The sequence below is a fragment of the Bacillus rossius genome, chromosome 1 (genome assembly GCF_032445375.1).
Source record: "Bacillus rossius redtenbacheri isolate Brsri chromosome 1, Brsri_v3, whole genome shotgun sequence".
Lineage (NCBI taxonomy): Eukaryota > Metazoa > Arthropoda > Insecta > Phasmatodea > Bacillidae > Bacillus > Bacillus rossius.
In genome coordinates this window covers 24,470,989-24,493,191 of record NC_086330.1, presented here as the reverse complement: position 1 = coordinate 24,493,191, position 22,203 = coordinate 24,470,989, and the positions used below count along the sequence as shown (strand labels likewise).

The window sequence follows — 22,203 nt, the reverse complement described above, 5'->3', positions numbered from 1 at the left end:
GAGCTTTGCGCTAGCGTAGTCTGTGACCTCACGCTCGCCGTCCGGGCCTACGTGGTATAGTACCGCGCCCACCCCGAGGTTACTCGCGTCCGTCTGCAGGTAGAGGTGACGTTCTGGGTTTACACACGTAAGCGTGTGACACTGTGTGAAGGCGAGTTTGACCTCTTCGAATGCGCGCTGGGCGTGGTCGTTCCACGGGTAACGTGCCTGGGGTGACAGGAGGTCCGTCAGGGGGGCTATTGTCCTCGAGAAGTTAGGGACGTAGCACCGGAGCCAGTTGATCAGGCCGATGAAGCGCTGTAACTGTTTCCGCGTTCGCGGTACCTCGGCTTCCGCGATCTTCGTGAGGTGGCTCGCTTGCGGCCGGTTACCCGCGGCGCTCACGACATGCCCCAGGAACTCGACTTCCTGCGTCCCGATGTGGCACTTGTGGTGCGCGACGGTCAAGTGGTGGGTAGCGAGGCGTTCTAGGACCAGTGTAAGGTGTCGGATGTGTTCCTCCCAGGTCTCCGAGAAAACGATTACGTCGTCGAGGTACGCTAGTGCGAAGCGATCGACGTAGCCCTCAAGTACACGCGTCATCATCCCCTGGAACGTCGCAGGGGCGCATTTCAGTCCGAATGGCATCGCTCGAAATTGGAATTTGCGGCCGTCGGGGATGGTGAACGCGGTCTTCTCGCGGTCTTCGGTCCAAATGGGAACCTGCCAGTACCCTGATTTAAGGTCGAGGGTACTGAACACCGTTGCTCGTCCTAGTCCTGCTACAGCGTTCTCCACGCTGATCTGGGGTGGCGGGGCGCTAACTGTGATAGTGTTCAGTGGCCGGAAGTCTACGCAGAACCGCAGTGATCCGTCCTTCTTCGGCGCGAGTACTATGCAGGAGTTGTAGCGACTATTCGACGGTTCAATAACACCATCCCGGAGCATCTCCGCGTCCTGTTCCCGTATGGCACGTTGCTCCCGGAAACCGTATCCTCTGGGGGGCTCGTACACCGGGTTGTTGTGGGTGGTCGGGATGTGGTGCTCGGTGACCGTGGTTCGTCTGAGGGGGTCGGACACCGTGAATATTTCCTGTCGCTCTGCTAGTACCCGGTCTACGGCGGCGCGGTACTCGGGTGGGACATCGTGACGTACCTGGTGAAGTGTGACGGTTTCATGAGCCCGTGTGGGTAGGGACCCGACGGCATAGACTACCAGCCGCTCTTGCGTGCCGATGTGTACCCGAGTGGCCTTGGTCTTGATTACGGCGTCCTGCTCTGCTAGCCAGGGCTGCCCCAGGACTATCTCCTCGCGGAGGTCCTCGACGACGAGGGCGGTCACGGTGGTGGTGTAGCCCCTTATCCTAACCTGGAGTGTCGCTCGCCCTACGGTCAGGCCTGGTCGGGTGTTCGTGGCTAATTGCAATTCCGTCTGTTGAGGTTGGAGTTTCCCGGGCGGTACCAGGTGGGGGGCTACGAATACGTGACTTGCCCCTGTGTCGACTAGAGCAGCCGCGGCTCGCCCGTCAACCTCTACGGGGATGCGCAGGAGGCTGTCCCGCGGTTGGGTCAGCTGGTTCAGTTGGGGGGGTCTTTCCCTTCCCGTGACAACCGGGAGCGGTGTACCTAATGCTCAGTCCCCGGGTTGGCGTTTCCCGGCGGTTTGTTCGCGCGAGGAAGTGGTAATGGGCAATCCTTGTGCCAGTGGCGTGTACCGTCTGGGCAACCTCGCTGGCACAGTGGTAGTCCCTGGACGTCCTGTGTTGCCGACCTGGTGGGTGTGGTGTTGGTTTGGGGCGTGTTTTCGATGGCTCGTCGTCGGGTCGGTGGCTGGTTGTCAGCCCCCCCCTGTGGTGAGGCCTGGCTGAGGCATCCCCGACTCGTTTTCGGTGTGCCCCGTTGCCAGAGGTCGCGCAGGTTCTGTTCGATGGCCGCTGCTTGTTGCACATATTCCTCTACCGACTCTGGGCGACAACAACGCATGAAAGGCTGGAGGCCGGTGTGGAGTAACGCTGTGACAGTGGGTAGCGCTGTCGTGGGTCGAGCGTGCGGGTTGACGCGCGCGAAGAGACGTAGTTTCCGTGCTACGAATTGTTCGGCCGTCTCGCCGTCCTTCTGCCGCTCGCCATAGAACTGTGAGGTGCAGTCGACTAATGCCTGTTCAGTGTCGAATCGGCGGGTTAGTGCGCCGGCGAACTCCGTCCACGGCATGCCGAACCGTCCCCATATGTCCCACCATTCGTGGGCTGTGCCTCGCAGTTGTCCGCTGGCCTGTCCCGACCACTCGTCTACTGGTATACCTGCTCGGGTCAATCGCACTTCACAGTTTTCTACGAAAGTCCGTGGGTCCTCATGTGTGAGGCCACCGAATTCAGGTAGTGTGAACTTGCCCTGATAACCTTGGGGGCGGTTGTACGTAACGAGGTTTGGGTCGGCGGGTGGCGTTGGCTGTTGCGCATGGTGTTCCTCTTTCGCGGCGTGTGTGCATGTCGTGCAGGTGGTCGGGCGGGTGCTCACCACGGTGGTGTTAGTTACTGTTTCCGTCTTTACGGTTGGTGCTTGGTTCTTCCCCGGGAACTGTCCGTCCCACGGCTGTACCCATGAGTGGTCGTGTGGGTCCTGACTGTGGGGGGTGCATTGGCAGGTCATGTACCATCGTCTCGATCCCGTCAGTAGATCTGTCCCCCTGGGCAGCAAGCACTGGGCGCATACAACGTCGGAGTTCCCGGTTTGCATGTTGCGCTAGTTATGGTGCGTGTTTAGCGGTGTTGGTCTGTGCTTCTCGCTCGCGGCTCTGTGCGCGCGGCGCAGGCTTGCGCGCGGGGTCGCGCTCACCGGCTGGGCAGGTGCCCGGACAGCCGCACAAAACGGAGGCCGAGAATGGCCGCGGCGGAGGTGGTGCGCAGATCGTTGTGCGCAGCGGCGGCCGAGAGCGCCCGGACAGCCGCACAAAGCGGAGGTCGAGAACTGTCCGCGTTGGGGAGGGGGTACGGATGAGCGTGCGAGGCAACGGGCGAGGGCGCCCGGACACTCGCACAAAGCGGAGGCCGATGATGGCCGCTGCGGAGAGGGGGGTCGGGCTGTGACGTAGGCTTCTGCGTCGCGGCTGGCGCTGGAATGCCGAGTGGGGTGGGGGGTGGTTGAAGCCCCTTTGTCCGCTTGCTTCGTCGCGCCGGCCTGTCTTGACCCTAATTACTTTTGCCTGTGCAAAATGGCCGTCCCGTGTCCGTGCTGTGGCTTGGCGTGGCCGGGAAAAAAAATTTATGATTTAATAATGGCTCAAAATTTCCATTTTTTCGTGAAAGTTCTTGCAATTTTGTGTGGGGAAAATCTTGATTTTTCTATCTTCGCCCTACGCAGCGGGCGCCAAATGCCGTCGTCCGGGGTCTCGGGCTCGAGTCCCGGTGCGGTTCCTAGCGGGAATGGCTGTCGCAAATGTAATGAGTCCGGGTGGGCGCCAGACTAGTTCTGGTGCTAGTCGGTAGTTGGGTCGTGGGGTCGATTGCCCTGCGTGGCCCACTAGGACCGTCGGCAGTGTTGCGTGGGTTTGAGAGATTCCCTACTCGACGGTGGTTGGGAATAGCAGGTTTAAAGAAATGTACGCTGAAGTGGGTTAATAAATGACGTGCGTCATTTATTCAGTCGACAGTGGCTCTGGTGTAACGTTGTTGGCTACACGCCACGTCGTACAATAGGTGACGTTACAAGATACAAATTACACAATTGCACGCAACTGAGTCTGAGAGTTACTGAATTACCGTAGCACAAGTTTACAAAAGGAATGTTACACGAGGTTGCGTTATACAAATTTACGAATGTTACGTGGAGAGATGCGTCGCACAGATTACAAAAGAAATGTTACACGAGGTTGCGTTGCACAAGTTTACGAAAGAAAATGTTACACGAGGGTGCGTTGCACAAGGTTACAAAGAAATGTTACAAAGTCACTAATTATTGCGTATTATCGTGTCCCTAGGCGTTTCTGAGCCTGGCTGCTCAACGAGGGATGAGGGTGATTGGAGGCGGCCAATCCCGTAAATCTGCGTATTGAGGCGGTGCTCGCGTCCAGGGCAGTGGAGCGCGGACCGCAGCTAAATTCGCTCAAGAGTTCCTTTACGGGGAGTGTCAGCGCCGGAGCGACTGAGATTAACAAAAGTTCTGTCCTCGGGAGTCGGCCCGTACCGGATAATGCACCTACCCCGCGGGTCAAGTAGGGTGCAGCGGGGGGGGGGGGGGGGGGGGGGTGTGATATTTATGCGGCCGGATTAGGTCCTGGACCGAAAAGCTGGACCGGGTACACACGGAGAGATTATTAAAAAGATTTTGAAGAATGACTATATTTACCAGAAGTGAACTCGGTGTGGACAAAGGATGATGTCTCTCCGTGGGACGTGCGTCCGCCCCGGTCCACGAGTCGTGCTGTACTGGCGTCATGTCATGGCGTCCGGCCGAGGCTCGGTGGCCCTCGCGCCAGGGTTGACCTCATTACGTTAATTTCTGATCTGATAAGTTAATAAGAGAATTTAATGATGTTAAATTCTTATATAAATTATAAAGACTGAATTAAGGTCATTTGCCCCTTCTATGAATTGAAAGTTATTATATTTAAGAATTATTGTGTTTGAATTTTTACGTCACACCAGCGACTGTTCGTTTCTTGTCAGATTGTTTTGGTGTGGTTAATGACGCAACACAAGGTTTGAATAATTATGTCATAAGGTCTGATTGATTGATTCAGGCAGAAGGCCGCCAGGGGAACACTCACACGCGTATTTATTTAGTTGCACACGTGAGTGCCCGGGCACTCCTACGTCGCACTTCTGTCAATCGACTTTAAATTCCTACGTAATATAGTTTAATAATTAGTGTTTGTTTTTATACGTAGTTGATTGAAGTGACGGTCTGTTTATTTGGGGAAGGCCGGGTTCTACCTTAGTTGTTGGTGGCTCGCCTGACTCGGGTGGTCCATGGCTAGGGGCGCGTTCCGTTAGCGGGGTGAATACTGGCGGTTGCAGGTCGGGCTTTAGGGTGGCCTTCGGTCGGACGACGTCACAACACTAGCAACAGCATAGAGAATGCACTCGCTCTATGGCACTTACAACGTTTTGATATTCACATAACATATTTTGCCACTTGGAGCGCCACAATCGTCACCAATTTTTAACACATGAAAAAGCATGGCACTAACAACCTATTTTTACAGGAATACACATTTCGCATGGTTTGGCACTTACAACGTTTTGGCATGGCAGTCTTCAAATGTTATTGCAATCTAACCCACTACAATGCGAATGTTTCGTATTGTGCGTAAGCCCGGCTAGATGAAAAACATACGAGAGTCACAGTAGCTTCTTAAAGGTTGACAAAGTTATTACGTGGTTGGATTACAAATACATGTATACACTGTCAAAATTAGCTAAATCGAAGACACGTATATTAAAGAGTTGGTACACCATGACACTCAAGGCTTGCCAGAAGCCCTAATCAAATAATGATTAACTGACGTCGAAGCCTGTAAAAATTCATAAGGCTCGAGTCTGCTGTCCGAGTGCTTAGAACGTGAATTTTACGTAATATGCCGAAATATCCCTGTTGGGATTAAAATTATTATGCGAAGAGCCGCACGTAAGAATGTACGGCTGAGTGGGGTCGGGTGCAGAGCTAATTGAAAATATTTAGTAAACTTACAACTACGGAGATGAACTGGACGTGGCTCGAAAACTGTAGGCTCTGCGTTCGCAGAGCGACCGACCCCTGTGAGCTCATGGCGGCAACTGGCGCTCGAGCGCCGCGCGACCTCGCGCCAAGACGTGTGTAGGGCGGGAAAACAGCCCGACCAGTTTTGGACTTAAATGTTAAATTTGATATTACATGATTATTTTAAAATTGCACATAATTCTCGTATTATTTAAGTATCTTTTAATAGTTATTGTTTTGGTTTTTAAAAGAGGAATTACTCATTTAATTACACACTAGTGCATTGCCACACCCGGCTGGGCGTTGTAGTCGACTTGCTGTTCGTCACGGCGCACTTTCTCTCACACAGCGGACTTCACGCTCGGGCTTGTTCGTTGCACTTACGAGTAAGTTTTGTTGGGACGTAACGTGCTGTATGACCCATAGGGAGCACCGGCGGCTGGCGTCAGTGTATTATGCATTTTAAGTTGAAGTTAGCATGTTGTATTCCAATCATTGCTATTATTAATTCGTACATAATAATATGTATCTTCAACCATCATTTCGTTTTAATTTTTTGTTTTCTTTGTATAAGTTTAATATTACTGCAGTATTCTTAATCAAAGTGTAACTATCGTATAACTTTATCACCATAGTATTATAAATTTTTTTTAGTTGGATAATAACGGTTGTAAATTGGATATGTATTTTTAAAATTATATTGCTGAATAATGATACTATTTTCAAAATATAATTTTTCCTTTTACTATAGTTATGCTTGATATATCTTTGAAGCCGTATCGAACATACGTATTTACATTATTTCCATAGATTATTAGTAAAGTTAAATAATGAATTACAAATTTATCCTTTTTAGCAAATTATATTAAATGCGAAACGATATATATATTTATTCAGGTTTCGGGAAATTAAAATATTTTTCAAAAATTTTTAGAAATCAATATTGCATTTAACTTTTTTCTTTAAATAATATTGGCTGGTTTTTTAACGTTTATTTGTTTCAATATTGGCATCATGTTCCTCATTGAATTATTCCAGTTTTTTTTTCTAATGGGTAGTGTTCTGGAGAGTAGTGAATTTATAAGAATTGTGATTAAACTAGTTTGTGTTTTAAAGAAAATAAGTTTGTGTTGATAAAGTTATGTAGTTAAGCTTTGGAATTACTAGAATACGTAGCGTAGCAAGTGTTGCTATTGAAACGAGTTAATAACGCTGTTAAGTGTCGTGGCTATGACAAGAGAACCAGAAATTCTAAAAGCTTCCTTATCGTTGGATGTGGTGTGCTATTTCTAAATTATTCTCAAAGACTAATTGTAATCAAAAGCCAGACTCGCTTGCCGATGACTGTAATATGGATCGAACTGAGAGCAGAAGTCGGATTGTTGGTCAAGAAGGGGATGTTGACTCATATGACACACGACAGGTAGGCCAAAAATGTCTTCTTTTTAAATGTGACATTAATCTTGTTTTAAATCATCAAATCGCACTTGCAGGAATATGCAAGTGAAAACGGAGGTAAGAGCAAAACTATTATAAATTGAACGTGAAGTTTCTGCATTTGGGTTATTTTGTCAGTCTTTGGTGTAACCCATTGGAACCGGCACGATTATATTCCTAGGTTTTAAAAGACAGCAGTACTTAGTCTCTTTTGTATTGCATCAGGAGTATAGTCACGTAATTATTGATAGTGTGAATGTATATGTACAGATTTTGTAGACAGAATATCAGTTCTTTTTTCCCAGCGAATATAATGAACATACATTTAGAATAATCAATAATATTGAAGTGTAGCTTAGATAGAAAAAAGGGTGAAAATTACATATCACGTTCCTAGGTTTATACCTTGTGCCTTATGGTATGATCTTGTATACCGGTACTTGATCTAGAGGTACATACATTATGCTTGCTGTTTTAATTTAGTACGTTGGATGATATTGGCCAAACAAAAACTTTAATATCACAATACAAACTATTTGTCACGTCTAGTGGAAATTTTTTCTTTTGTATTCAACTTACGATGATAACTCATGTTTTAACACACTTTTTTCATATGTTCAAGATCTTTTGACTTTCTTAATTAAAACGGTATCACGTACCACAGGATCAATTTCTACAATATCATGCCATTAGGATCAAGGCATCAACTTCAAACTTGGATATGTGATATCAAATTTATTACTTCATATTAAATTTTTTTTCCAAGAATTAAAAATGTTGAAACAATTTACACTATTTAAAGGCTAACTTAACCATACCATTTACTCTCTATGATCATTTAAACATAACAAATTCAAGCTAGGTTACTATGGGAAAACCACACAAAAAAAACCTTAAATTTTGTTTTTAATGTAATTTTCTAGAGTCCAGCGTCTGGGAATCAAGGCAAACAAAACTTAAGTGAAATATTTCAATTAAGACAAAAAATGAATTTATTTGAGACTTCAATAAAATTTTAACAAACTGACAGTAGTTCCCAAATAATCTGGACTAGATGGTTCCGATACTGTTCGGATCACAGAAAATCAGAATTTGCCTTAAAAATGAATGTAATAAAAGTTTGAGATGGGTAAAACTATAAAAATTAATGTTTTGGTAATTGTTCCATATCACGGATCCAAATTTATCCCTTGATCCTAAAGGTATGATCTTTTGTGATTGATCCTGTAGTACATGATGCTTGCTGTTATTTTTTAATTCTGTATGTCGAAAGATTCTGGGCAACACAAACATATTACAATATGAACAATGTTAGGAATTGAAAAAATTCATTTTCCGATTTCTATTTGATTTGATAATGCTATCATAATTCATACTTACATATCACAATTTTTTTTATATTCAGGATCTTTCAATGTAGGTATTAAATTAAAACAGTACACATTGTGTACCACAGTATCAAAGTATTCAGGATCATGCCATTAGGATCAAGGGACAGACTTGGATATGTGATACAAAACTTTTACGGTTGTTTCCTCATAGGGGCATACATACAATTTTTTCTACAGTTTATTTTTTAATTATAATTTTTTAATTTTAGTTATACTATTGTATATTTAGACCTAAGTTTTTAACCTACAAAGTGATGTAGGATTAAAGCTGGGGTCACATTGGCACGACTGACACGACACAACAAATCCGTTTAGGCATAGTAAATTGTTCCAGCATGACAAAGTTAATAGCCTTGGTTCACAATACCATGACAACATTAACACGACAAACTTCATTATAGCTGTCTGCAAATCATTTCAAGCCAAATGCAGTATATAGTGTGCAAAAAAAAAAAAACAGTGCAAGCTCTATGTAGGAATCTTTTATTTCCTGTAGATAGCTGAAGTGCGTAACAAAATAACATTAAGTTGTCTCTTGCACAGAGTGAGATTAAGCTTATTTTAGATACAAGGAAGCAAGCATAAATATACATCAAGTAGCTCTAGGTAAATATTTTTAAATTTTAGTTCTGTAGGGTTTCCGTTTTACTTTTCATCGTGTGGCACAACCTGACAAAATTAGAAATTTCTAATTTGTAGAATCTACTTGTGGACCGTCGAGGCACGTATTTTGTCATGTTGACATCACTGCAACCTTGTATTTAATTGGCTACTGAGAAGTGTCTGGCCTGTCATGTTATGTTTGTCGTGGCATTGTGACTAGCTTAACAAAAAAAAAAAACCTGCTTTTATTGATAAAATCTTGTCCAGATTAATCAATGTCTGGATGAGCGGGATCTGCATTAGCGGGACTGTACTGTATAAAAATGATGTAGCTGATTTAACCTGACAACCTTTCACTCAATTATTTAATTGTCTTATTTCTCAGAAGCTAATACTCCAGAAATTATCATGCAAAATTCACACAATCATCAGTATAAACTAAGTAGATATTGTTTATTAAAATCATTTAAAAACTTACTTTTTCTGAGTTGATACAAACATGTAGCGTGACTAATGCATTACTATTCATAGAAAAAAATATGTGATGCACAATGAATTCAATAAAATATTGTGCAATATCAAACATTTTCAGGTCCCACTAATTTGTTAAATCATCTTGAAAATAGAATGCCATTGTGGGTGTGTGTGATAATATATAATATATATGTGTGTGTATGTATGTGTGTGTATATATATACTTATTTATATTATATATATATAGAGAGAGAGACGCATGCATACATATTAGTTAATGACCCACTGCTTGGCTTGTGCAATTTAAGAGTTTTTCTAAAATCTTACAATTGAACAAAAAGTATATGATTAATAAATTCCAAACAATTTTACTGAATTTTATATAATCACAATAAACTGTCAGGTGCATAAAAGATTTGTTAATTATAAAATATACACAAACATACACTAAAAATGTTCCTTTATTTACCCTGAAAACAGCATTTTTAAATTTCTACTGGATTCTGAGAAACTCAATAATGGGCAGGGTCATTAAGCCCAGATAAATTGTTGGGTAAATGCTGTTATAAATAATAAAAAAAAAATTGATAAGAAAATAATTAAAATTGCTGTTACAAAAATATTACAGCAAATGGAACAATTTTCTCTTAATATTTACTCATTTTTCTTGCTGAAAGATACAATTTTTGCAGACTTCAGGGTTGTTTTTCACTACCATGTTTCCTACAGTATCAGAAATAAGTGTAGGCCTACAGGATTTTAAAGTACTTAATTTAAACAGCAAGCATTATTAGGATCACCACAGGACCTATGTATACAGGATCCTATCATGTCTAAAAATTTGAGCAAACTGAATTTTGCATTTTACTCATGATTAGGAATTTTCTGAACATACAGAGGTATATTCTGACTTGCATCATGACACACTCAGAAACACTAGCCATTCTTACATCAGAAAATACAACATAGTCCAGTCATTTTAGTAAGTTCACCTCAGAATTTGAGATACCCAGCTATAAACTCGTATAAACTTGTATTTTGACATCCTAAAAGTTGTCTCAAAACCTACATATGGTAGGTTGTACGCAACTATTAAAATCTAAGATCAAATTTCACAAAAATTATTTTTTTTTGTAATTCTTTGCAAATATCTCATTTCCTATGGGTTTTTCGCTATTTTATTTATCAACATTGTAGAGGATTAAATTCCCTGCAACTTTTGTTTCAACAATTTCTTTACATGTTGAATTGTTTTCGAGATAGAGGGCGTAGAGCACGCGGTTAGAGCATCATTTAAGGTCAACGGTAGTCCTGGTCGAAAACATGACATATAAAGTTTATTAATTATTGATAAATACATAATTATTAATAACTTTCATTTCTTATCAACTAGGTATTCCATTATATTTAATAATTATTTTACTTATCTATTTTTAATTATCAATTTATTTAGTAACACTTAAGTACCTGCCAATGTAGTTATAGAATTGTTAAGGAAAATACATAAATTATATTTCAATTTTAATGTAGTTTATATTAATAACTTCTTTAATAAATAAAAAAAGAAAGAAAAAATCTGAATTAATGTTTTTTTTATTAAAAAATATAATTCCATACTTTTATGATTGTGGAAATTAAAAAAATTGAATAAAAATTACAAGAACTACAACTTATAATTTTAATTAACTTCTTCATTGTCGTCTTCTGACTGCTGTAGTATTTCAAAGTCCTCTTCTTTATTGTCTTCAACAACATTTGTCTCCAGGTCTTCCATGTTTTCGGGGCCAAAGGTTCTGTCTTCATTGACAGCAATCGACACACCAAATGATAACACAAACTACGAATTAAATTTTATGAGTCTTGACGCCATTCAATCACATGTCATGTATGCTTTAAAATACAAATAATATAAATCTACAATAATAAGAATTATTGTACAATCTTAAATTAACTTACAAGTAATCTAAAACAACCTTTCTTTATAGTTGGAATCACAGACATACAAGTTTCCACATAAAAACAGTTTCCATATTTAATAAACTATGACACACGACACAACTATTTAAAAAAATCTAACCTTTACCATAGTACTACATAATGAAGTACCGTATGTAGATTATATGAATATACCACTTGTACCATAAACCTTTTGTAAGTAATTAAAATGTTAGGCTACTATATTGCACTGCTGTCACAACACAACCAACACAGTGGTTAGTAGAAATTAGATATAACATATTTGAAATTTTTTTTACGCAGAAGCTGCTAATTATATAATTAATGTACCAAGTTGCTTTGCACATGCTTTCATAACTCTGGCATCTAAAATGTGATATGAATTATTAGCCTCACATTACCATTATATACACTCATGAACAATCTACCTGATATTAAAATTGTTTACATGTAAATAACCCATGTATTTTATCTCAATGCTGTGCTGGAAAATAGTGTTGATTGTTCGTATATGCAGAAAATATTTTTTGTTTTACTTACCCTCTTTCAAATTAATAACTACGTTCAACAATTAAGGCACATTAACTTGAAAATTGGCATTTTAGCTGTGTGTTCCAAACTTCAGTTTATAATGTATTAAATTTTTCTTCACAAAGATTTGAATATTTTCGATGACTGCTAATTCTAATTGCCCTTTTTCTACATGCCATCAGCTTTTATTGGTAAACCATAGAGACCAACTGTTAAATGAATCTTGACAGATGAATTAGGCCTACACATCTACTTCACATATTGATGATTATTTTCAAACCTCACACACCAATTGTTTCTCTTTATGAAAGTGTTTTCTTGCATCACTAATTGCTTTACAAACTGTGAGTCTGTAAACAGTGTTATTTACTAATCAAATTGAGAGGTTAAAAACCCCATTTTACAGCAACATTGAAAATTGTACCTTTTTTTTTTCTACTTAAAATCATATGGCAGTAATGGCTGTAAGAGATCTGAGATGTAGTTCACACACCCATTGTGGATAGACTTTCAGCCTCCTGCTTTGATAGTTTCTCTGATTGAACCATCTTGAAGTGAAGATTGCAGGCTTTCGCGGCCATTGTCTGAAGTAGCTTGGCTTCTGGGTTATAGCCGCGTCCAAGGCTAATATATCACTGATGTCATCCGAAACGACTGTGATATATTCGCCTTTGACACGGCTTCAATCCAGAAGCCAAGCTTCTTCATCTTAAAGTGGTTTTCATGTTTCACCAGTGATGATGAGATAAGAATGGAACATTGACTGAATGAATTTGTGAGGGCAACGTATGTCACATTTAAAACTTGCAAAAAATTTGTGTCAGATCCCGCTCGGCATTGAAACCAGATCACCTTGGTGGGAGAAGAGTGATAATGAACACTCAACCTCTCATCCCCTTAAAATGCTGCTGTTCAGTAGCCTAAATGTTACATTAATGAACTGGGCCATGGCAAGTTATGTGGACTTTTTGGAAGCCTTTGATGAGGTCCATGTGTCTCATGTGGGAAACTCAACTCCAGAATGCATGCTTATTTGTGTTATTGATTTCAGTCTGATGATCCATATAGACCTTTTCTATAAACTTGCAAATGGACATAGTCATAATTTTATTAATTTTTTACTTTACAGATTAAAAAGTCCAAAAATTTTAAACCAAAACATATTTTTTTTACAATAATGGCAATTATAATTTACAAACAATTGGCAACCTATTTACACGTTAAACATTATTTTATTTAGGAGTGATCATACTTTGCCATCTTAAATATTAGCTACAGCTTGCAGCACACATTCATTAGAATTTATATATATATACAGTATATATATACAGTATATATACTGTGTATATATATACTGTGTATATATATACTGTGTAAATATATACTGTGTATATATATACTGTGTATATATATACTGTGTATATATATACTGTGTATATATATACTGTGTATATATATACTGTGTATATATATACTATGTATATATATACTATGTATATATATATATACTATGTATATATATATATATACTGTATATATATACTGTATATATATACTGTGTATATATATACTGTGTATATATATACTGTGTATATATATATACTGTATATATATACTGTGTATATATATACTGTGTATATATATACTGTGTATATATATATTGTGTATATATATATATTGTGTATATATATATTGTGTATATATATACTGTGTATATATACTGTGTATATATATTGTGTATATATACTGTGTATATATATACTGTGTATATATATACTGTGTATATATATACTGTGTATATATATACTGTGTATATATATACTGTGTATATATATACTGTGTATATATATACTGTGTATATATATATACTGTGTATATATATACTGTGTATATATATACTGTATATATATATACTGTGTATATATATATACTGTATATATATATACTGTGTATATATATACTGTATATATATATACTGTGTATATATATATACTGTGTATATATATACTGTGTATATATATACTGTGTATATATATACTGTGTATATATATATATACTGTGTATATATATATACTGTGTATATATATACTGTGTATACATATATATATACTGTATATATATATATACTGTGTATATACATATACTGTGTATATATATATATACTGTATATATATATATATATATATATATATATATATATATATATGAATGATCGAACAGCCTGAAGACCTTTTTTGGACACTTGTTAAACTTAAAACGTGTGGCCTAGTGAGGTCATGCGTGGTTGCTCATGTGAAATAATCAGTAATAATCCAGCAATTTCATGCAGGAGCCTGTTAATTAAAGCCAGACTATAACAAAGGAAATGGATCTTAAATATTTAAGTCATTTTTACAGTTAATCCCCTGTAAATTGATTACAAAGATAAATTTATTGAACTCATACTATTTTTAAACACACCTAGTCATAAAATAGGCCAAACAATTTGTGCCAGCACTTTATATACTTTTTGTCAATGTTGAAGTTATTTTCAGTTGAAGTATTTTATTTGTCATTGAGTTTCATTGGTCTTTATATATATATATGAATGAAGCTAACTTAAATATAATATATATATATATATTTAAGTTAGCTTCATTCATTTACTGATACAATATCTAATGAAAATAAATACTTATGAAACAAAAATGTTAATACAAATTATTTGAGAAAATATATATTTTCTTAACTCTTTGCTGATTGTTGGACATTACAAAGGTTAGATTACTTGCAGGTCACAATTTGGTTATTTGAATGTGCTGTTTATGTAGTAATGAAATTGTAAAACAAAATAGATCTGTAAATGTGAATCTTAAATACTTCTTAGTATTTTACACCAGTGCTAATTGCTGTAATGTGACTATTTTTTATTTATTTTAAATTTTGGAATAAGATACATGTAATGTTAAAATTATAGCCCTCAAAACACTTTAGGTAACTGTAAAAAAAAAATGTTAATGCATTTTTGTGAGAATTTTTTCCTTACTCTGTGCTGATTGTTTAGCACCTTTTGCAACTTTCACTTAAGCTTAAATTACAGTCATATTCACATTTATGATGTTATTATTGTATTTTTTTTTCTAAAATTTTTTGTTAGGTAGTTTATACTTAATGAGATTTTACGTGACCATTAATCCATGCTCATATTGAGTTATGTGTCTCTGAATGCCTGTAATGAAATCTTTATTGAGTGCTAGAACCGTTAATTGTTACATTTTGGCAGATTTATAGTGATCATTTTCAGGAATGATGTGTGTTTGGGTATTATCTGGCTGGTACCAAATGCTCTGCTATAAAATAGAAATTGTATCTTCCAATAGATTAGGTGGAGATGCAAAACATTGTACTCTCATTTCGAAGGACCGGGGTTCAAGTGCGGACCAACTATTCTGATTTCGGTTTCTGCTGTTTCCCGAAATCATTCTAGATTAAATGCTGGTACAATTTATAGATCTGGGCTACTCCTCCTCCAATTTTCTTGGATTATTTTTGTGTATATATCCGAATCTAATGACCTTGTTGGCGACATAGAAAGTTAAATTAAAATATTCTACACAACATATTGGCATTCAACTGTACAACCTGTTGCATTTGTATACTCTACCATGCGTCGTTAATTTAACCACAAGTTGGTAGATGAATGTACGCGTTGGTCCAGGATAACTGTTCTGATGAGTTTATGATTTCAAATTACCTTCCTTTGTGAACGGATTTTTTTTATGCAGAGGGCGTACGCGAAAGAATAATCATAAGTATTGGTCTTCCGCGATTCAGTGCTTGGTGTGATGGAGTTTCTTTTGTTCCATTCGTGCGAGGCCTGATTTTCTTTGTTTTGCTAGTCTCTTTCGGCCACCTGCTTCCCCATTCAGAATGCAAACAGACGGCGTCTTGTGGACCTTGGGTGTGTGCTGCGGGAAGGTCACGCTGATTGCACAGTTATGGAATGTTGTAGGAGGTCGTTTTCCTATTCGGGCATATTTAGTTTGGACTTTTTGGGAAGACATGCTGTGGGGGAGAATTTCCCCACTTCCAGCACGAAAGTCCTGGAATTACTTCCTGCAGCGGTCGAAGCAGTCCAGTCTCGTCGCTGGCAGGAGGCGCCACGGCTACCGCCTGTGGCCGGACCTCTTGTGGGCGTGGGGTGGGTTGTGGGAGTATCTCGAGATGGTTCTGCTGAAACTGGCGAACTCCCTGCTTCTGACGAGACGGCGGCCGAAGAGCGAGATCGTGCCTCGAGAGGCCACTGGGAGGTTGGTGGTGGGCGCTGCGATCCACACGGCGACCGTAAGTAGTTAACGCAGGTTTCCCACAGGGCATAGGCGTCTTAAAAACCCATAGAAAAAAAAAGCCCGTGAAGGGGGGGTGGGGGGGGGGGGTGGGGGTCAGAATCGTAGAACTTGATTATTAGTCATTTTTTAATACCAGTTTGTTCCCTTTTCCCTTTCCCAGTCACTCATTAATCCCGTTATTTTCTTCGTCAATTAAGTATAACAGATTCAATCAACGAAGCAAATGTTTGAGTAAGAGTGTGGTAACCCTGTACTATTTTTGCATGTTTACCGCGCAGATAGGGAAAATCTGAAGGGGGGGAAAAAAAAAACAAGAGGAGGGTAAGGGTGTCTTCTAAATTTGGAAACGCAGGGAATTGTACAAAATTTTAGTTAACAAACTTTTTATACGTTGGTTTTTTTAAGCTTAAAAATACTATATGTAAATTAATCATATGAATTTTTGTGAAGTTGATAATCCATATCTGCTTTTATCAACAGTAATCAAACGCAAGAGATGCAATCAGCTTAGTACTAATTTGAAGCACATTTAAATGTCATCTGGCCACAGTCATTGATTTAGTACTGTTTCCGACTGGGTGTGTTGCTTTCTATGGAATTTTAACTGTGTAAAATTATCACTTTGGTGTAAACTCTCCACTTTGGTGAAAAATATTTAATGGTTATTTCTGCATTTGTTGAAATGTGTTTTGATAAGTACATGTGTTTATTGCATGACTAGACGGTGGGGGGGAATGTTATTTGGATAGGGAAAACAGGAAAAACTAAGGGAAATTGGCTGGTGTGTGTGGTAACTGTTTTTTTCTTTAATTGTTATGTTCACAATAATATTAGTTAATTTTACCTTTGAAGATATCATATTTACATATCCTGGACTTTATTGTAATGTTTCTCATTGGCCTTCGCTGGTTTTGAAAAAACAAAAAAACAAAATGGTGGTAAACACGGCCCTCAAGCATTCTGTTCCTGAGTGGATACGAATGTATATTTTGAAGGTTTTTTTATGCTGCCTAAATCATTGCCTACCCTCTTTGTGTTTTCTTACGACCACGTAATTGTAGTTTTCTACTGACCTTATTTATCACGCCTCTAAAGTTTCATCCATACATTTGGTGGGTTTTAAGCTTCAGCAATGCTGGTAGACGCGACCTTGTGTCGGGCAAGTCATCCTGGGCGGGATACGGAGAGGGCGGTTGATTGCGGTAACCTCGACAGTCAAGAAGCTCAGTCTTCTACAATCATTGCTATACGAATTATTTGCTACACATGAAATTATGAGTTGAGTTTGATAGGACAATGTTATTTTGAGGTAGATCACCAAGCCTTTTAGGGATTACATTTATGTGCAAAACAGCTGTTGGCTAAGTAATGTGCACTAGACAGAGGAAATGTGCTGGCGGTGCCTCAAATAACTATAGAGCAATTATTCTGCAGCAGAAAGAATCCTTGTAAAGATTAGTGTGGTTATCTCGTGTCACAATCATTTGTCTAAGAACGTGCAAGGCTTTACAGTGTTTATTAAATACTCGTTTTTAAAATAAATATTATTTATAAAAAAATTGGTTGTCTGTAAAGTCGGTTTACGGACGATAGTTTAACGTGACAACGTCATAACAAAACATTGATGAAATGATTGCATACTTTTATGAATAAAATTGAATCATTTTTATTTTAATAATAAACAAATAAATACTTGAAAAAGTTTAAATATAATTATGAACAAGTTTTCATATAAATAAACTGTAATCAAATATCTATCAATTATATGAATCACCATATTTTTTTAGTCAATTGTAACATAACCTATTATTACTGCACTCGCCGACAGCGTAACGGAACAATGAGCGTAACGGAACAGTGTGCGTAACGGGACACTTTCGTGCATGCAGCCGGCGTTCATCGATTTATTAGACGTTGTCACGTCAAAAGGAGGCCTATTACAAATGCTCTTATTGAAGAAATTTAACTGTTTTTTATTTGCGGACAAAACTATGCACTACACCAATACAGCTGAAACCTAAATCAATAAGAAGATTCCTTGGAGAAACTCGACATCCGTAGTGTGTGAGTGTTACATGAAAAGACCTCAGCTCTTATATCGAGTCTTCGATGTTCGTTAGGCCCCCACGTGCTGCCTCATGTACCAACTAGATCCGTGTTGCTGCTATGGATGAGAGGCGGCGCAGTGGGAAGCCACTGGACTCTCACTTCAGAGGGCCTGGGCTCGAATCCCGGCACGTACATCCTTATTCTGGTTTCCCGTCGTTTCCCTTCCTCGAAACCATCCCAGGCAAGCGCTGGGACGATTCCTCACCATAAACAATGGCCGGGCCTTGTCCTTAAATAGCCGTTGGCCTGTGTCGTCGCGTGTTGCGGTCTCCGGCGACCTCGCCGACTGAGAGACGTTTAACCCCAGTGAAATAATAAAACAAACTTTGCTCTCTTCTGCTCGGAGCCCCGGCACGCCGAGTCGTTTCACGACGGGAAGCGTTAAGGCTGGGTTTATATACTAAAAGACGCAATAGCGCAACGCAAGTATTGTCCAACTTTCAACTTTCTTGCGTTTCGGCTGGCGTTTTCGACGGCCATATTCGAAGGGAATTTTTGCGAAAACTTTAAAAGACTTGGAAGTAATGTGCATAGAAGCCCACAGTGTTCTTATTATGTACATCATGTTACACTTGTAAAACTTTCGCACAGTGATAGAAATCAACTTTTTAAAATTTTATTAAGTATCGACAATTTATTTTGTTTTCGTAATAAATATAAGTATCTAAAGAAGTCCCGTTAAAAATATTTTGTAAAATATACCTTCTTTGTGTAATTTATAAAACCTACCTAAGGCTGGATTCACAATTGAAAAAATGTAACAGTAGGTCATGTGCACAAGAATTGACCGCGAAATTGTCTAAACTATTGCTTCACAATAACACATAAACGGTCGTGTGCATGAGAGGGAAAAAGTGCGCATGGCGCGACAGCCAATGAGAGAAGAGTTGGATGCCATTTTGGTGGGACTGGAGAACTGTTTATATTTATTGTTCTAAGAAATAGTCTAGATATTAATTACAATGCTCTAGTAATTCCTGCTTTGAAACTAAATTTATGCAGTTACTTTCAAAAAGTCAATACCGATTAATATAAATACAAAATAAAATAAATGTTTTCTGGTTAGACTTCCCGGTTAAAACGTTTTCTGATACTTATGTGAGCGTCATAATTCTGTTTTCGAAAGATGGTGGGTTGCTGCTTTGGCAATACTAGTATGATTCTTTTGTTTTGTTCGGCGTAAATTAAGACTCGGTCACACTTGCCATTTTGTCATTTAATTTTATTGTAAAAGATGTTTTTTAAGGGTTATCCATGTAAATTAATCACCATAGTTCTCGTGAATTTTGTCCCTAGATATTTACTAGATTTTTTTTTTGAGAGCTATGGAAAGTCAAGTACGTGATAATAATTATTATCACTTGCGCGAAGTTCTACCTATATTAATATCTATTGGCAGTTTTGAATGGAACAAAAAATGCAAGGAAGCCATCGTAAAACAATTAAATATAGCCTAGCCAGGGGTGTATCTGTGTTAGTGAGGCGGGATGATAAGCGCGACGCTCGCTGGTGCTTCTAGCGCGGTATGGCCTCTAAGCGCAAGACTGTGGGCTGGCGCGCAGTATTCTCGTCGTGCATAGGAAAATTATGAAATTTGAGGGTAACTTAAAACATTAGTCCATGAGTACTTGAGAATCTGTACCGGTTGTTTTATGCTTAAATATTAATCAGAAAATACGTCTTTTAGCCATGTGAACTCCTTAAAAAGTACAGTTCAAAAACTTAATCCGGTAAAACAAAACTTCTTATCGGCCCTCAACGAATTTTTAAAATGCTTTTCGTAAACAGACACCACTCGGATATCTTGTAGTTTCGAAATCGCGTGGTTTTTTCCTGAAGCTCTGCACACCGTGTGTGTGCCCATGTAGGCGGGGAATCAGAAAAAAAATAATTGCATGGTTCTCGGAACATGATTTTTACCCGCGCGTTTTTCGTCGACAGGCGCTATCGATGCTGTGTAACCGTAAAGCTGAAGGCTTCCCCCAGGCGGTGCACAAGCCCCGCGAGGACCTAACCGCCGCCGCAGGTGCGACGTAATCATCGCGCCCGGCTCGCCCCGCCGCATTGTCTCAGGGGCCCCAGATGAGCCGTCCGTCATTGTGCCCGCAGACAATGGCGACGGGGTGGGTGTTGCTGCGCTACCGCGCATCCTTGCTCCACAAAGAATCGGTCGTCGCGTGGGTCGGGCCGACCTTGCCGCCGCATACCGGCGCGAGGACCTGGGAGGGGTCGCACTGAGGGCCTGGACGCGACCAGGGAAGTCGTCGGTGGTGGAAACGGGAGCATCCGGAGAAAACCCGGCTTACGACAACGTCCTACACTATTACGTGTTGCGAAAAATCCGGGTTGGTCAGGTTTTTTTCTTTCTTTTTTTTTCTTTTTTTTCTAGGCGAGTGATCTGGCCCTTTAAGGGGTCCGTCCAGTCCGTTTATTTTGACCTAACTGAAACTGTATTTTAGAGGGGCATTTGTCTTTAAGACTCTCAAGTGCGTCTCAGGCCGAAGCCTATACGCCTAAATCGTGCATGGTTTTAGCCATGCAGGAAGAGGGTAGCATGTATCACGTGCTAGGAGGAGATTGGCCAGGCGTGGTAGCGATTGAAGTCTTGACTAACTACCCTACGCTGATTACGTCTAGACTATAATTAGATAAATATATATGCGCAGAGTAAATCCTGCTCTTTTTCACGTGGGTTCAAAACTCAGGAGAAAGAAGGATGGTCTAGGAAGAAAAGTTGGTCGGTGTAGAAAGATGCTACTAGGTAAATGGCGGGAACTTGAACATTGCTGTCCGCATTGATTTTGGGCAGTTCAGATTTTTTTTTATCGGGGGGCGACTTTCTTCTCCCACCAGGCTGCCAGCCAGCCTAAAACCTAAATTAAGAAGGGAAGAGTATTTGGCGCCTGTTAACTCGATTTTTTTAATTTAATAAATTTTTTCGAAAACGTGAATTTCCCTCTCGTTGGTTGCCATTTGTTAAGTTTCCGTGAATCGGGGAAGCGGCAGACAAGTTAGTGAAATTTTCCAATAGATTCGTCTCTTTTTTTACGTTGTACGTCTCCGTTTACGTGTCATTGCAGAACAGGTCTGACAACTCCTGCCCCGGCACGCGTGTCGCCTTCGCACCTCGAGATTTTGTGAAAATCTTAGGCCCGCAGAATGCGATCCAGGTACCTTTCTCTGGCTGCTTACAGACTCAAAAGTTTGTTTTGTAAAGATCGTTTTGCTTGAATAAGAATATCATTTATATTATTATACTGCTAATTGGTACTGTACACTAAACATTAACGAGGAACCAGGATGCTGAGCATTGTGTTAATAAGTTTCGCAGGCTTTCAGGGCCGTTGTCTGAAGTAGCTTGGCTTCTGGGTTGTAGCCGTGTCCTTGGCGAATAATTCGTCAAGGACACGGCTACAACCCAGAAGCCAAGCTACTTGAGCATGGTGTGTTTATTTTAAGTCATTTTCCGTTACTGGGGACGGCTCCAGGGCAGAGCAAGCCTGAGCAATCGCCGGTGTTTTTTAATTTTAATTTTATTTGTTTAACTAAGTGTCCTGCTATAGTATGTATGGAGCATTAATGACAATATTGTAAAGTGCAAAGTATTCATTGACACGTATAATTATGCAGTCCCACCGGAATTTGATTGTTAGCAACCCCAGTTATAATTTTATCAGGAAAGAATATCAAAATTTCTTG

General features: G+C 39.8%; 1 protein-coding gene across 4 annotated transcripts in view; it reads left to right on the top strand.

Moving 5' to 3' along the window:
• Positions 1-6,706: 6,706 nt before the first annotated feature.
• Positions 6,707-22,203, top strand: part of LOC134533243 (patronin) — a 206,227-nt gene continuing 190,730 nt past the window's right edge. For 3 of the 4 annotated variants that reach the window (XM_063370682.1, XM_063370673.1, XM_063370664.1), the window contains exon 1: positions 6,721-7,098. In XM_063370682.1, coding sequence (XP_063226752.1) covers positions 6,949-7,098 — 150 coding nt within the window. In that variant the 5' untranslated portion in view covers positions 6,721-6,948. Of the gene's footprint in view, positions 7,099-22,203 lie in introns of all 4 variants that reach the window. The other variant, XM_063370655.1, reaches the window with a different exon arrangement.